The sequence below is a fragment of the Pavona decussata genome, unplaced genomic scaffold (assembly GCF_977016875.1).
Source record: "Pavona decussata unplaced genomic scaffold, jaPavDecu1.1 SCAFFOLD_330, whole genome shotgun sequence".
Taxonomy (NCBI): domain Eukaryota; kingdom Metazoa; phylum Cnidaria; class Anthozoa; order Scleractinia; family Agariciidae; genus Pavona; species Pavona decussata.
Genome location: NW_028145718.1, coordinates 255001 through 269783, shown reverse-complemented (window position 1 = coordinate 269783; position 14783 = coordinate 255001). Strand labels below are relative to the sequence as shown.

Sequence of the window (14783 nt, the reverse complement as noted above, 5' to 3'; positions counted from 1 at the left end):
TTTAGGGCTTGACGTCATTATGTACCAGTCTTTTTCCGTCGAAACCGAACAGCTCAGAAGATGGCGGAAAGAAGCCGCTTGGTATTTGTGTTGGTTTTCATCACTTTTATGACCAAGGTATGTTTAATCATGGTCCTTTAGCACTAGTATATCTTTGCACATTAACACTGTTTATAAAACAATTGCAAATCATGCTTTTTTTATCAGGGGCATGGGCAAGATGTGAATAATCTTGGAGTTCTCCGTGTCGAAGGAACCAAAGACTCGCAAGATTTTTGCATCGCGTATAACATGAAATGGGCCGGAAAAAACCTTCCAGTGGAACTTGATAACACGGTAAATAGCACTATATTTTTGACAGTATCTTGAACTTGATCTTAATCTCTCACATAGCTCTCGATTTTTGAGGGTTTTGATTCAAAAAATGTTTTTAGCCATGTTCTTTCTTGACTTTAATTATATCCTTAACCTTGCAACTAATTGTGTGATCCTACTGTCTGGGATTGACTTTATCGCTGAGAAACTGTTTTCGTGTGTCTCATTCCTTTATTCTTTTAGTGGGTTTAATGGAGGATAGTCACATAAGATTTGTTTATGAAGACTTACAGACCATGCATTAATTAAAGTAGCACTGCGCACAATAACTTAAAATAGATTTTGTCACGTCATGTTAGCCCCCGCATATGACCGGGGCGAACATGTCGATAATTTCGAAATTTGGCAAAAATCGATTGTTGTCGATAGAATTTGATACTAATCAATTGACAAATATCGGAAATCGATAAAAATCGATCCCAAAATTTCTTGTGATTATCAATTTTGATTGATTTCAATGTTAAAATTCAATTGATCGATTTTAATCGACAAGTTTCAAAATATGGAAAAGATGTATGGCGGGAGATAAGACTGCAGTCAAACGCGGACTAACGAAGTGGGAGCCGATCGGCTATAGCAAGATTTCATTAAACCTGGAATCAGTATACTGTATATAGTAGAAGCTCAAACAAACATGAGGAACAGCAAAAGCAGCAAAATAACTAAATAAAGAATATCTAAATTAATAACTAAATAAAGAATATCAGTTCGGGTATGTTATATTACAGGGAACAAAATCGAGGATGACCGAATGATTTAGCACGGCTGAACAAAATAATGTTAACCATTTCTCAAAGTAAACATCCTATTCTACGTTGAATAACAACAGCACTTATGACAAACCACTTGGTTGCTCAGTTTTTATTAAACTCAGGGTTAAACTTTATTGCCATACAGATTTATGTAAGAGCTGTTTACACTTCTATAAATTGCCGTTCAAGCTATCTGCTTATTGGTTTTCACAGCTAATTGAAAATTGGTTTAATTTCTGTCTATACCAATGGACATTCAGTTTAAAATCTTGTGATTATCAACTTTTATCGACAAATTAAAATTATTGATTGACAATTATCGACAAAGATCGAGTACTATCGACTTATCGACTGTGTTTTCAATGATCAATTATGATTGACATGTTACACCCTGATATGACTCCTGCAGACAAGAACTGTGATCAGTTTGAATTCCGTACTTCAAGAGAAGTGGAAAGCCATGTGGAAATATTAACTAAACCACAAACACCACAGGATACAAATTTGATCAACCTTTTTCCTCAGTCATACCAAAGGTGGTTAAGCATTCATTTAAATAATTATTGATGTGTAACATTCTTCATATACAACAGTGTCCTGTGGTATCACCGTATGGACTAGCTTAGTCACATTTGTGCATGAGAGGGTGGGGTGGGAGTGTTAATTAAAACTATAATTGTTTTCTAATCCATTTCATCAATCATTGAAATTTTATGGCCAATTTGTGCTTATTTTAGCCCAAAAACTCACTGGTTGAAGCCAAACCTCCTCTTCTGTGCAAGTCAGCTCAAAATGCACCTGACATGAAAAATGCAGCTGTTGCTATCAAGAGAGGAAACTGTACATTACTTGAAAAGGGAATTAATGCACAAGTTGCAGGAGCGAAAGAGGTCGTCATTATTAGTAATGATACTTTGGTAAGTACTTAGTGGTCCATGTATAAGGAGTTGTAGGCTGACTACTGTTCCCGTAATTTTTCTAAAGGTAAGCTGATGAAACACCAGAGTTTGACCAGCGACAAAGCTGTTGCCTAAGAAAATTTTCAAGGAGTCCAAAATGCCCAAAGTTGAGAAATTAGGAGCCCAACATGTGAAGTGTTAGGTGCCCAGAGCATTTTCTTGGATGCCCCAGGCTACCATGCTCTTGTTAGACAGCAGCCTTTAAAACAAACTGTTGTTTTGACAACTACGCTTAGCTATAATCCTCTTTATTAATAACCTCTCCCTTTTTTTAAAATTTCATTCTGTAAAATTCTGATTCTTATGTTTTTCTGTAGTTTACTCCTGATGGAAATTTAACAAGTAAATTTCGCATCCCTATGGCTGTAATCAGTAAAGATGATTGGACCAAACTAAAGAACAAGGTTTGTTCTGAATAAATGATTGTTGTTAGCTGTGTTGTATACTTTAGGTATAAACCTTATTAAACAATAATATGATTGTATCTATTCAGTAAGTCCTATATTTGAACACCTAAAAATCGTTTACGTCAATGCCCTTAATAAAGGGGGGAAAACCAACCAGGTTTTAATGTTTTTTTTTTGCAAGGTTACAAAAATTTGTTCAACTAAAATTTAATTTTCACATAATTTGATGTAAAACAGGATGTTCTCAAAATGTCGAAATCTCTCGGCGTTAGTTTTTCTGCTTATTAATAAAACATAATTATTTTGAAAACAGTATAAATTAAAATATAAATTTAATTAGCCTTCAAGTATCAATTGTCAATAGAGATGTAACAATTTGTTCTTATCAATAGTATTATTAATATTATTAATACATGTAAGGAGTATTGCCCCCAGAACTACTAATACCTTGAATGCTTGACTATATGCACCCACACAGCTCTTTTCTCCTATTTTTATCTTTCACCAAAGAATGTCAAAGTTTTCAAATCTGTCAACTATGCACATTTCTAATGGTTTGTGCTCTACTCTCCTCTAAATCTCAGTTTGACCCAACAAGAAAACACATACAACCATAATGTGCGGCTCGCTTCAAGCCAAGCACTGCCCAAATCGAGATAATTACCCACATACCAGCGCACATGCGTAAGCAAACATAAGATACTGATGAGAGCATACTTTCCTCCTAATTACCAAGTCAAACGCAGGAAAATAGTATTCCTGTGAGGCTACAAAATTGTAGATGACCTTGTTGTCATAGAGTAGCTTGAGTATGGCTGACATCCCTTGGGCTATGTTGCTTGGTGATAAGTAGTTTTCCCCTGCTAGGTTCAACTCTACTGCATTGATCTAGAGGGAAGGATCTGATACACAGTCGCCTCTTTTTTCTTCAGATGATTTGTGGGTTGGGACTGGTTGGCGTCTCTAATTATACTACAGTTTGATAAATGTGATGACATTGCTTCAAATTTTTTCCTTACTTTGTAACTAGAATAATTTTTGACAAGCATGGCTCTTGTTGTTATGAACTCTTTTGTGCAGGAGTTTGGTGAAGATATTAAAGTGCAGATGTATGCTCCTCCAACTGCTAACATTGATGGCAACCTCGTCATTTTGTGGATGCTAGCAGTATGCACAGTGGCTGTCGGTGCCTACTGGGCTGGAGTCTCTAACAAGAAAATGATGTAAGTTACATATAAAGGTAGTCAGGTAACAAACCTTGTTCAGAGAATTACTCATGGCACAGTAGCATACAACTGGTATTCAGGGGAGGGATGGGAGTCCATTATGGTTAAAGCAAACACACAATATTTTATTATATAATAAGCTCACATGCTAATAATCAACTGTTATACCATGATTTGATTGGTTCTCGCTTATGATATATCAGAGGACAGACGCATAGGTGCCGTTGACCATCATTAAAAACTTTTTCCCTCTGTTTTTGTGTCTACGGCTTCTAGAGAAGCGTAGACACTATGTCATCGGGTTGAGTGAAAGAGTGAAAGAGTGTAAGAGTCTAACTGCCACAGGAATCCCAAATGGAATACTATCGAAAGCCGACGCTAATCCTCGACTGACCGAGATCTAAGCGATTGTATTTCCGGATCAGGACAATGGCGACAATACAGTAAATGATGTTTTCCGATGTTGATTTGCTTTTTACAAATAGTTTACAGTCAACCCAGGTCACGCGTGAACAGTATTTCCAAGAATGAAATGAACATTCGAATTCCTCTTTGTAATGTCCGACGTGTGAATGGAATGTTGGACATTTCGCTGGAAATCGTTCTGAAAAAGACGCATTAACTGAAAAAAAGATTCAAAATACTTGGGAAACAATTGTTATTCTTGAAATATTCAATTTTGCAATGTAAAGAAAAATTCATAGCTTTATACCGTCGATAAGCTAGGGAAATTTATACGGGAACTCTGAAATCTGGTTTGCGATTTTCAAAACTGACATGTAAATTTCAAAACTCCATTCAAATTTCAAAAATATCGTTCACGCGTGACCTGGGTTGACTGTAAGTGATGATTTGAACCAGAATTCTGTAACTTCTGTAATTTTCATCGCAAACGTACCCGAAGTTACTGCGAGTGATCGCTTTGAACAAACACGGAGTGTCTTCAAATTTTACATGCGTGTTTGCACGCACGCAAAAAAAACTTTTGCCTCTAATAACAAATGCATCGTTTATTTCAATACAATGTTTCGTTGGAAAAGCTTTTTGTTGATTTTTGTGTCTTTGTCAATTCATATATGCGTTTGAGAAGCGACAGATGCTAGATGCGCAATCAAGGACAATTTGCATAAGCGGGTTGAAATTTGATATGCCAAAGGTCTTCATCAACACGCCGTGAATTTTAGCAATTTTTGCGTTCAAGTGTGTTTTTCGGCAAATGATTATTAGGTAACCATATTATTTTACGTCAGAAAACATTTGTTTTTAACCGCTCTAGGAAAAAGTTAATTTATGCGAAAACTATGAAAACACGACAGGAGTCAAAGAATGATACTTGCCATTCATAAGTTCAGTGTAGATTAATTAATAGTTTCTGTTGCATTTTATGCCTACGTTTCAGATTAGAACTTTGCTTTCAGTACTTTATGTTTAGAACTCTGCTGCATTGCTTTCAGTACAAAGTTGTGGTTCACGTTGTAAGATTATATAATATATTGTTTATGTTAGAATAAAGTTACAGTTCTCTTCAAACAAAATGTTTGTGGTAAACAATACCAGCTTAATCTCTTCTCACCAGTATTCTGTGCAACATTGTTACAACCATTTTTTTTATCTCTATCCTATTTCCACTCCTCCCTCTTCGTTTTCTTTTCAGTTCTATATCCCTTTTCTTCAATTCTTTTTTATCACATTTCTACACCAGTGCTGCAGTAGACACATGCAGTCTGAGACTGCCTATTTTTTAAAATGGCAGAAAGTTTTGAAAATTTAGAGAATATCTTGCCTGACTGGGCAAATGAAAATTTAGAAAAAAAGTCTTGCCAAGGCTGTGGACAGGTACGTGAAGCAGGAAGAGGAAAGAAAAACATGTTTCTTTGAAAATGACTTGAAAAAATATCCGATTAGTCTCAGTCAAGTGCGACTAAATGAGGGCGACTAAATTTTGTTTCTTTATTATGTAAAACAAATAGATTCCATGTTGCCGTGCATATGTTCAGTAACAGATCACAGAGGACATCAAAATGTGGTAAGAACAAAAAAGTGACACACTCGGCTGTGCCTCCTGTACCCGTTTTTTTTTTCTTACCGCACTTTGACATCATCTGTGATCTATTACTGAACAGATGCACGGCAACATGGAATCTATTTGTTAAAATAAATAGACAATAGAATGATCTATGTTCTACAGTAAATACTTAATCAATATGGAGCCAATTCTATTTATGACAGACACACAGGACTATTTTCATTCTTTATACCAGACAAATTAGTGGTAGTTAATAATAATTATATAGCAAAGGATTCAAGTTTTTTTTTTTGGGGGGGGGGGGGGGGGAGGGGGCAGGCGAAGGTAGTGTAGAGGAAGATCCTAATGATCAATAACACAATGATTGTGGCTAAAATTAGACATTATTGCTTTGTAGGAGTGGTTTGCTACAAGGAAATGCTTCTGCATGTGGAGACAATACAGATGCAGACAAACAAGATGATGATGATGGTTCCCTTGAAGTGACCCCTCTGATGGTTGTGATATTTGTGGTTCTCATCTGCGGCACTTTGCTGTTGTTATTCTATTTCTATGACTACTTGGTTTATGTTGTGATAGTGCTGTTTTGTCTGGCAGCCTGCAATGGATTGTTTGAATGTCTGAGACCCATCGTCCTTTGGCTTCCTCTTGGTATGTGCATTTTGACTACTTTAGCACAAAACAACATCCGTGTACTAGAGATGAACCTGTTGAGGTCACCTTTACTTATATATTATGTAACTGTTAATAGTTATTTATGAATAATTACTTATTTTGGCAAAGCTTATGAAATAAATCAATCAATAAATAAATGACTTATTAATTTTCCTCCTTGTTAGATTACACTATTTTATTTGTTCTAACAAGACCTAAAAAAGCCATGTCAATCGATTCACAACATTTGCAAGTCTGAGTATAATCATATGCTAACAATCTAAATTAATTTTAATTAGTAGTTGCAGACAGCTGACCAGTAAATTTAAAACACTTTTAATTAAAAGAATCTTCATTGGATTACTTTTTCACTAGATTGTCAGTTTGTTCTAGTACGAGAATTCTTTTGGGCTTTGAAATCTGCAAGCTGTTATGTTTAAGAGTTGAAAAATATGGAGTTCAAGCACCTTTAATTTGTTAGCTCTAGGGTCATTAATAAAATAAGAATTAATGCAATTAGTTATTCATTTTTTTGGTAAAAAAATACACCTGTGATGGTACTGAAACTGGTTTACTGAAATGCAAATTCTTTGCTGTTTTGTTGATAATTGTAGGAGACTGTAAAGTTCCTCCAAATCAGATTCCACTGCTAAAAGATCAACCACAGATCAGAATTATATTGCTGATCATGTTCAGCATGGCTTTATCAATCTGGTGGGGGATTGAAAGGAATAAGAGGTGAGGTGAAAACTTATGAAGTGTTGTATGTACAGTCAAACCTATTAATATGTTGCCACCCAATGGACTGCTTAATAGATCGAGGTTTATCTGTTGTTTATAATGGTACAACTGGCCCTAACGAAATTTGTAATCCATAAATTTAAAAGACAAATTTGTCACAAGGAAAACCAACAGATGACAAGTTTAGCACGGAGTGTTTGAAACATCTCTTTTGATTTCTGATATTACCTGTTGTGTGGAGAAGACAATGCGCAATGGTTGAGGTCTTTTGCCAGACTAAACAACACTAAAATGAAGCTCTTCTTTATTATAATTATGATTTAAGTGCTAGTGTACTATGAAGTATTTTTCTGTAAGGTACTGTTTTGGCAAGTCAGCTGTCTTCAGTTGTGTCTTCCGTATTGACCAGTTGAAACATCCTTACTGTATGTTTGTCTTGAAAAGTTTGCAAATTAGCGTCTAATAGTTGGAATATTTTGACTGGTTACTCGAGATACAATCCACCAAAATAGTAGTTGCCAGAAAGAAATATCAGTTAAAAGTATTAAAAATCATTTCAATTTATTTTGGTTTTTGTACAATGTAAGTCACTTGGTAATATATTGGGTTTATTTTATACAATTTTCAATACCAGTAAATTGTATGACGACATGAGTCATGCAGGAACGTGTCCGTCAAAATTGTCTGATGTTTCTTAAAATTGGAAGTCTTCATCTAAATTGATAACTAGGAAAATTGTGAAGGTGACAGTCAGCAAGTTACAGTGCTATGAAACACACAAGCAGTGCTAGCAGAAATAAAAAATTGTGATGGTTGTCTTGATAGAGTGGGACGTGTAAGCTGTTGTGAGTGGAATGCTCACAAAGTCTGTATGGGAATGAATTTCTGGGAGTTGGAATGGTACAACTGTAGGTGTAAAGGGTATACTTTGATTCATAGCTATAGATAAGCTATTTATTTGGAAATAATGCAAATTTCCCAACAGGCTCCCTTATTGCTCATTTGAGGCCTTTTTCATAGCTTGAAGTTCTACTGTCTGTCAGTTTATGTGGCTGATCAATTTATTTGTCTCTCCTATAGTTACGCCTGGGTGCTGCAAGACATCCTGGGAATCTCATTCTGTATTAGTCTGATCCGAAACATCAGATTGCCAAACCTTAAAGTTTGTACCATTCTGCTGGTACTGCTGCTTATCTATGACATTTTCTTTGTGTTCATAACTCCTTTGTTTTCTGCTGGGAAAAGTGTGATGGTGGAAGTTGCTACAGGTAAGGGTATTATTATATGTGCATTTGGACCGCAAACAGTCACTTCCTTTCTTTTAAATGTCACTATTACAGAAATATTTTTAATGAGTGATGGGTAAATTGTAAGTCAGGAAATCAATTGACCTGTTGATCAGTGTAGTTTGTTTTTCGGCTTTTTTTCCTGGTGTTTTGGGAGAATTTTAACGTAGCCTTTGAGTAGGCATAGGAATACACATTTTTAAAAGCTTTGGTCAGTCAGGTTGTTGTTAATTCTTTCAACTGGCCATCCTTAAGGAAGCTGTAACATATTCCGTAATAAACAAGCCGTAAATGTAAACAGCTTTATTCAACAGTAAAACCACAACTTGATAGCAACTCATGCAAATGCTGACGTGAGTGCACTGCTACATGAAAATGAGGCTTACAAATACACCACATCCCCTCCCTTCTAGGTGATGAACAATCGCTCCTCTGTAAACTGAAAGACAGATGTTCTTTACCTAACTTGAATGTCTTGTTAAAACTATACTAATCCAAAACAATAACTCTAATAACAATGAACCAGCCACAGGGTTATGCTGTCCCAAAATCAAATCCTAACAGCACAAAGACTTGTTGCAACAGAATAAATGCAACTTTCAGTGTTCCTATTCTTACATTGTCTTTACTAATCCGTCCAGTGCCTTATGCACTCTACTAGACCAACGAAGTGGGGTCTAGTCCACTTCAGAACAAGGGGTATCCTCTGTTGATGCTTTATCTGCAATTGTTGGAGATTCATCCCTCCTTGACAGAACTTGGGCTTTCAATTCATAATCAAACTGTTCGCTGGTAGCTGTGGTGGCAAAGGGAAATCTGTACTTAGACGAGCTTGACAAAGGGGATCCGGAATGCTATCCTGTGATTCTCTTGTGGCATCATGCTTAGGAACCACACTTTCCATGCTGTCTTGCCTAAAGTGATCCAAATGCCGCCTCCAGACTCGACCATCGTCAAGCGCTACCACGTAAGACATGGGTCCACTTCATTCGGCTACAGAGCCTGGTCACCAGGTATTCTTCCTCCAAAGGTCTCTCACCAAGATTCTATCTCCTGGGTAGAACTCTCTAAACTTAGCGTTATGTTATGTGTTGCTTTCTGTTTTACTTGTGAATCCATGACCTTCTCTCTCTACTTGGATGCCAAAAAGTTAACTGAGTTCGTAGTTCACTTTCAAGGAACAGACTAGATGAGGTTCTATGTGTGGGTGGATGCTTAGTTGACCTGTATGTCAGCAAAAAGTTGGCAATATGCTGGTGAATCGTCAGTTTGCTGCCTTTGGAGGCCTTCAAATGACTCTTGAATGACTGAACCATCCATTCGGTCAAACCATTGCTTGCAGTGTGATAGGGAGCTACATCTACATGCTTAAACCATTCATCTTTAAGAAGAGTGCGAACTCTTCACTGTGAAACTGCGGTCCATTGTCACTGACACAATGAACTGGCAATCCCTATTTCGCAAATAAGTCCCATAAGATGGCAATTGTTGCCGTTGCGGACGTGTTTCGTGGCATGAAGAAGATCTCTGGCCAGCGGGAGTGGGCATCTACAACTGACAATGAAATAATGACGGTTTTCGTCTTCAGCGTAATCTATATGAATTCAGTATCAGGGGTTACATGTACTTGGCCATAACCAGGGTGCTAGTGGAGCAACAGCAGGTGGCTTCCTAACCTGTTAACAGCTAGCACAGTTTCTCATAGTTTGTTCAATTTCTTGATCAATGTTCGGCCACCACAGGTAACTGCCAGCTAACTCTTTCATCCGGACAATGCCCGGGGACCCTGTGTGTAACTCCTCCAGCATATCTTGCTGATAGCGGGTAGGAATAATAAGTCGTAATTCCCATAACAGGCGATCTTCAGCTCAAATCAACAATTGAAGAAGGGTTGTAAGCGCAGATCTTCAACATATTGTGGCCAACACCTTAGATATAGCAGGGTCTACTCGTGTTGCATGGCTGATCTTCTTGTGTGTGATGGGTAAGGAGTCTAACAGATGTTCTTCAACCTTAAAAACAGCATTCTCATCGCTGATCATACACGGTTAGGGTAATCGTGATAGTGTGCATTTATTTTTAGCAAAAATAATTGTGTTGGCTTTCACAGATGTGTGTTTCGACGCGATTGTGTGCCCAGATCATGTTACCAGTGAAAAAGCTGAAACATCTGTCACAGAAAGCCCAGAAAATAAGGGTATTAGGGGGGGGGAAGGTATTCACACAAACATTCCTCTGTCGCCAAAATTCATCATAATGATTATCCTAGATGCACTTTATGGTTACAAAATCCGACATGATTAGTAAGAGAGTAATGTGTTATTTTGTTTATTCATTCTTTGCCTGACATTTTTGGTTGAACTACATCACTCTTATTGTAAATACAAAGTGATGCCTTAGACTCTCAGCGAGTCTTTATCGTTCCCCTGTCAACAAAGACTGAACTAATGTGCTTGCTCAGATACTCCTAATACAACAACACCCAAGTATACGCTCCCACAGCGTCTTGTTTTGATCTTAAACCTTCAGTTGGTTAATTTCACTTGATGCTCATTTCTGATGGTTATAAAGGAATGCTAATTTCCTTCGCAAATTTTGCATTTGTTCTGTTTACATTTCTGAAAACAGAAAGGACTGACATTAATTTTATTTCCTTTTATTTGCTTCATCAGTCAGTTGACGTCTGATTTGGAACATTTTGTACTTTCTATTTTGTTTTGTTTCATGAAGGAGGTGGAAGTAAGGAACAACTGCCAATGGTTCTCAAAGTACCCAGACTCATGAAATCAACATTGTCTGTGTGTCTCAGACCCTACTCCTTGCTGGGCTTTGGAGATATTCTTGTGCCTGGTAAGTTGGTCATCCACCATTCAAACCCTGACTAGTGCATTAGCTTTTATAACATATGTAGATGGGCTTGGCTTTATACTGTGTTTTGTGTGTTGAGGCTGATTAAATTTTAATTATAACATTTTAGATTAAAGATTAAATCATGTTCTCAGCGGTGATTCAAGAATTTTTTGTAATTCAGGAATATTTGTTGGTAGAAAACTGTTATCAGTTTTCAGAATAATTAAAAATTAGTATAGTTGTTATTATTATTATTGTTATTAAGTTTTAAGATCCTTTACATTTACATTATATTTCCATTCTTGGTGAAAGTAACTGAAGGCATACTGAGACTTGTTTGATTGCAGCTCTCTACATTGGATTTTGTCACTCATTTGATATCATGTCAAAGACCCCACACAAGATATATTACCTTTCAACAACTATAGGTGAGCCCCAATATGTGCCTTGAATTTTATTAGTCTGTATTAATTTTATGCCAAGTTCTCCTTTGTTATACCATTCTATCGCTACAGTTTGTTAACCAAGTAAGTGATTTTGTCGGTGCTCTTGTGCTTAAACTGTTTTCAAAGTTATCAAATGTTATATAAAATGTTGTTTTATTGTGTTGGACATGTATTCTGTGCAACCTACAGGTATTAAGTGGTCACTTCCTCAAGGGTGACTGCTTAATACAGGTTTGACTGTAGTTGCACATGGGTATTTTTTTAACTTGATTCTGTCTGATGCATCACTTCCTTTAGCCTTAGGATAGTAGCCATTATGTCACTGTCAGTAGTGTTTACAGGATACCATCGTATTGACTTGATTTGATTTGATTTGTTTCCTCTCAGCTTATGGTATAGGTTTGTTTATCACATTTGTGATGCTGTTTGTGATGAAGAAAGGTCAGCCTGCTTTGCTGTATTTAGTGCCGTGTACTCTGATTACTGGTTATGTGATTGGCTGGATACGTGGTGATCTCAAGAAACTCTGGACCGGACGAATGGTATATATCCCTACTTTTGTCTAATCCTGCCTCTTCCTTCTCTGTCTGCATCTGCCTTTGGGTGTTAGTATACTAGTCTTTTTCTCTATACACACTTGTCATAATATCTAAAAAATATCTACTTCACATCAATCAATCAGTAAATCAATCAAGTGAAGACAGTCAACCCAATTTTATTTGCCACACAAAATAAACAAAATACTTAGTCTAGTAAAAAGGTCACAAACACAAAAAGGAAAGTTATTGTAGTACTTTGTTTACATTCTACCATGTAGACTATTTCTTCATTGATTTAAGCTGCTGGGTTTGGAGGCTGGGTATAAACATGGTCTCGTTTGACAGTAATGATTTCTCTGCCTGTAAGGCGAACTTTTTCACTGTTTTATTGGAAATTTTCAAATTAAAGTTGTTTTAATTGGAGACTCTTTTGCCCATCCACAAATGCCTTGTACAGTGGTGTAGTGTAGTGTGGCATTTGAACAAAAAATCTCAGCTAGGTTCAAACAGCGGTATATGTCATGCCTTGGCATCAATACTAGGTGCAGTACGGAAAGTCTCACATGTATGTCATTTGACTTCAAAATGAGCAGCGATGTTGAAGAAATTTAAACCCACAGCTTGTTGTCACTCACAATCAGTTTGAAATTGGTCATTTGGACAGTCAAAATGAGAAAAACTAATTTAGAATTTGGTCAGGCATAACTGGCTGTGGCTTCAACCAAATTAAATGTATCATTTTTCCCATGCATTCACCCTGAATGCCATTGAAGCCATTGTTGTACTTTGTTTCAGGTTCCTGATGTTGAGGTGACAGATGATCCCGATGAAGAGGATTTATTCAGAGCAGATCACATTCAAAGCGCTAATCAAAATCAACAGGAAACTCAACGACTTATAGCTGGAGAAAATTAAATGCCAGGGCATCAAAATATTTATAAATAATTATACAATAGTGTAGATGCAAAAAAAAAAAAGCTACATAAGAAAATTAAATGTTTGCATTTAGTATGTATAATTTAAATTGGTAGTATTTTGCTACAATAAGGTTCAGTTATTTGGTCATGGTGCGTACCTAGGCTAAGTTTAGTTTTTCAACTGATAATTTAAACTTAGAAATGAGTGTAATAGTGGGATACTAAACGAGGGCATGGGTAAGTAAAGTTTTAAACTTCTTTCCATGTCTGCAAATGCCCCTCAGGTTAGCAAATGATATTTTACTAAAAGTAATTATTCCTAGATTTCTAGGATTCTGTAGATGCTAAAACATATTTCAGTTTAGGTCATCCTTCAGTTTGATTGTAGATATGGGTATATACAGTGTCGATTATTGAGAATTTTTTTTTATCAACCTTACCCCGGTATTTTGAAAGTTTCTATTCTAAGCTATTATTTTGGGAAACATTTTCATTTCTTTTTGGCATAATTTCAAGGAAGTATTGCGGCTGAGCAGTTGAGTAGAGCTTGAATCATATTAATTAATTAACATCTAGTTCAGGCTGTATTAAAGAAAACAACTGGCTGGGATCCAAATAAAACTCTTCATTGCCTTAGTTTATGAATGCATCTGGCCAATGATATCCTAACCAACGCCATTTTCAGTTTGTTTTCAAGTTCAGTTGAATCTCTGATAGGTTACCAATGATATATTTTGTCAGAAATTGTTAGATACAATGTTTTCCAGTGGATGTTGATTGTTATAGTATCTATATGGTCAAAGATTCTAAACACAGCTCATTTGATTTGAGTCTTTCCAAATATGATTTTAGCAGAAGTGTAAGGGTGCTAACTTGAAAGGGTTTATTCTGCCCACACTTGGTAGAATACTGTGGTCAGGAAGATTTACTGGTCTGAGTAGTTTATTGAAATTTATCAGAATTCTGTGAAAGGTGGATCACCTGGAGGAATTTTCTAAGTTGGTATAGAACTATTTTCGGATCATTTTCTTGCTGACAACTAACTGTGTTGACTTATTTTGGACACCATATGTTTGTAAAAATTGTCACACAGACTGTAAATTTTTTATATTATTAATGGGGCATTGTTAGCAAAATTGACCCATAGTTAAATGAAAAATTGTTTTTGTGTTCATACGTGAACATAAAGGATTACCAGATCAATTGTTGAGTCTTAGCAGCGGTTGTACACTATGGGTTTTTCTGGGAAAATCAAAGTTGGGAGGTTTTGGTGTGCAAAATTAAATGATGTTTATAAATTCATGCTGTTGTGGCCTCTTTTATCTTGTCTCTGGAAGTAACTGTTAATTAATGTTTTTAATGCAAGCTTACTATCTAAGTATAATTTTCTGCTTTTAAGCAGAGGGGAATAGAAAAAACTGCACTTAAGATATCCACATCAAAGAAGATAAACCAAGCTGATGTTAGATAATGAAGGGAAGGGAAGAACACATGAGTTGTAAATTGTATGAGAAGAAATTAAAGGAACATGTTTATTCATGAAACAAACTGTTAGTAATGTGGCAGTGAAATTGGTTTCTTCACTAAAGAAGGTGATGACAATGA

The 14783-nt window shown here is 36.2% G+C and overlaps 1 protein-coding gene across 1 annotated transcript; it reads left to right on the top strand.

Annotated features, from left to right (window-relative positions):
- The first annotated feature begins 19 nt into the window (after window positions 1-19).
- On the top strand, window positions 20-14480 carry LOC146453419 (signal peptide peptidase-like 2B). The gene is made up of 12 exons (XM_085096596.1): window positions 20-117; window positions 208-336; window positions 1865-2044; window positions 2404-2490; window positions 3574-3716; window positions 6143-6396; window positions 7014-7137; window positions 8221-8408; window positions 11157-11276; window positions 11624-11704; window positions 12110-12264; window positions 13057-14480. The coding sequence occupies exons 1-12, from the start codon at window positions 61-63 to the stop codon at window positions 13174-13176; spliced, it is 1638 nt and encodes a 545-aa protein (XP_084952722.1). The 5' UTR covers window positions 20-60; the 3' UTR covers window positions 13177-14480.
- Window positions 14481-14783: the final 303 nt, after the last annotated feature.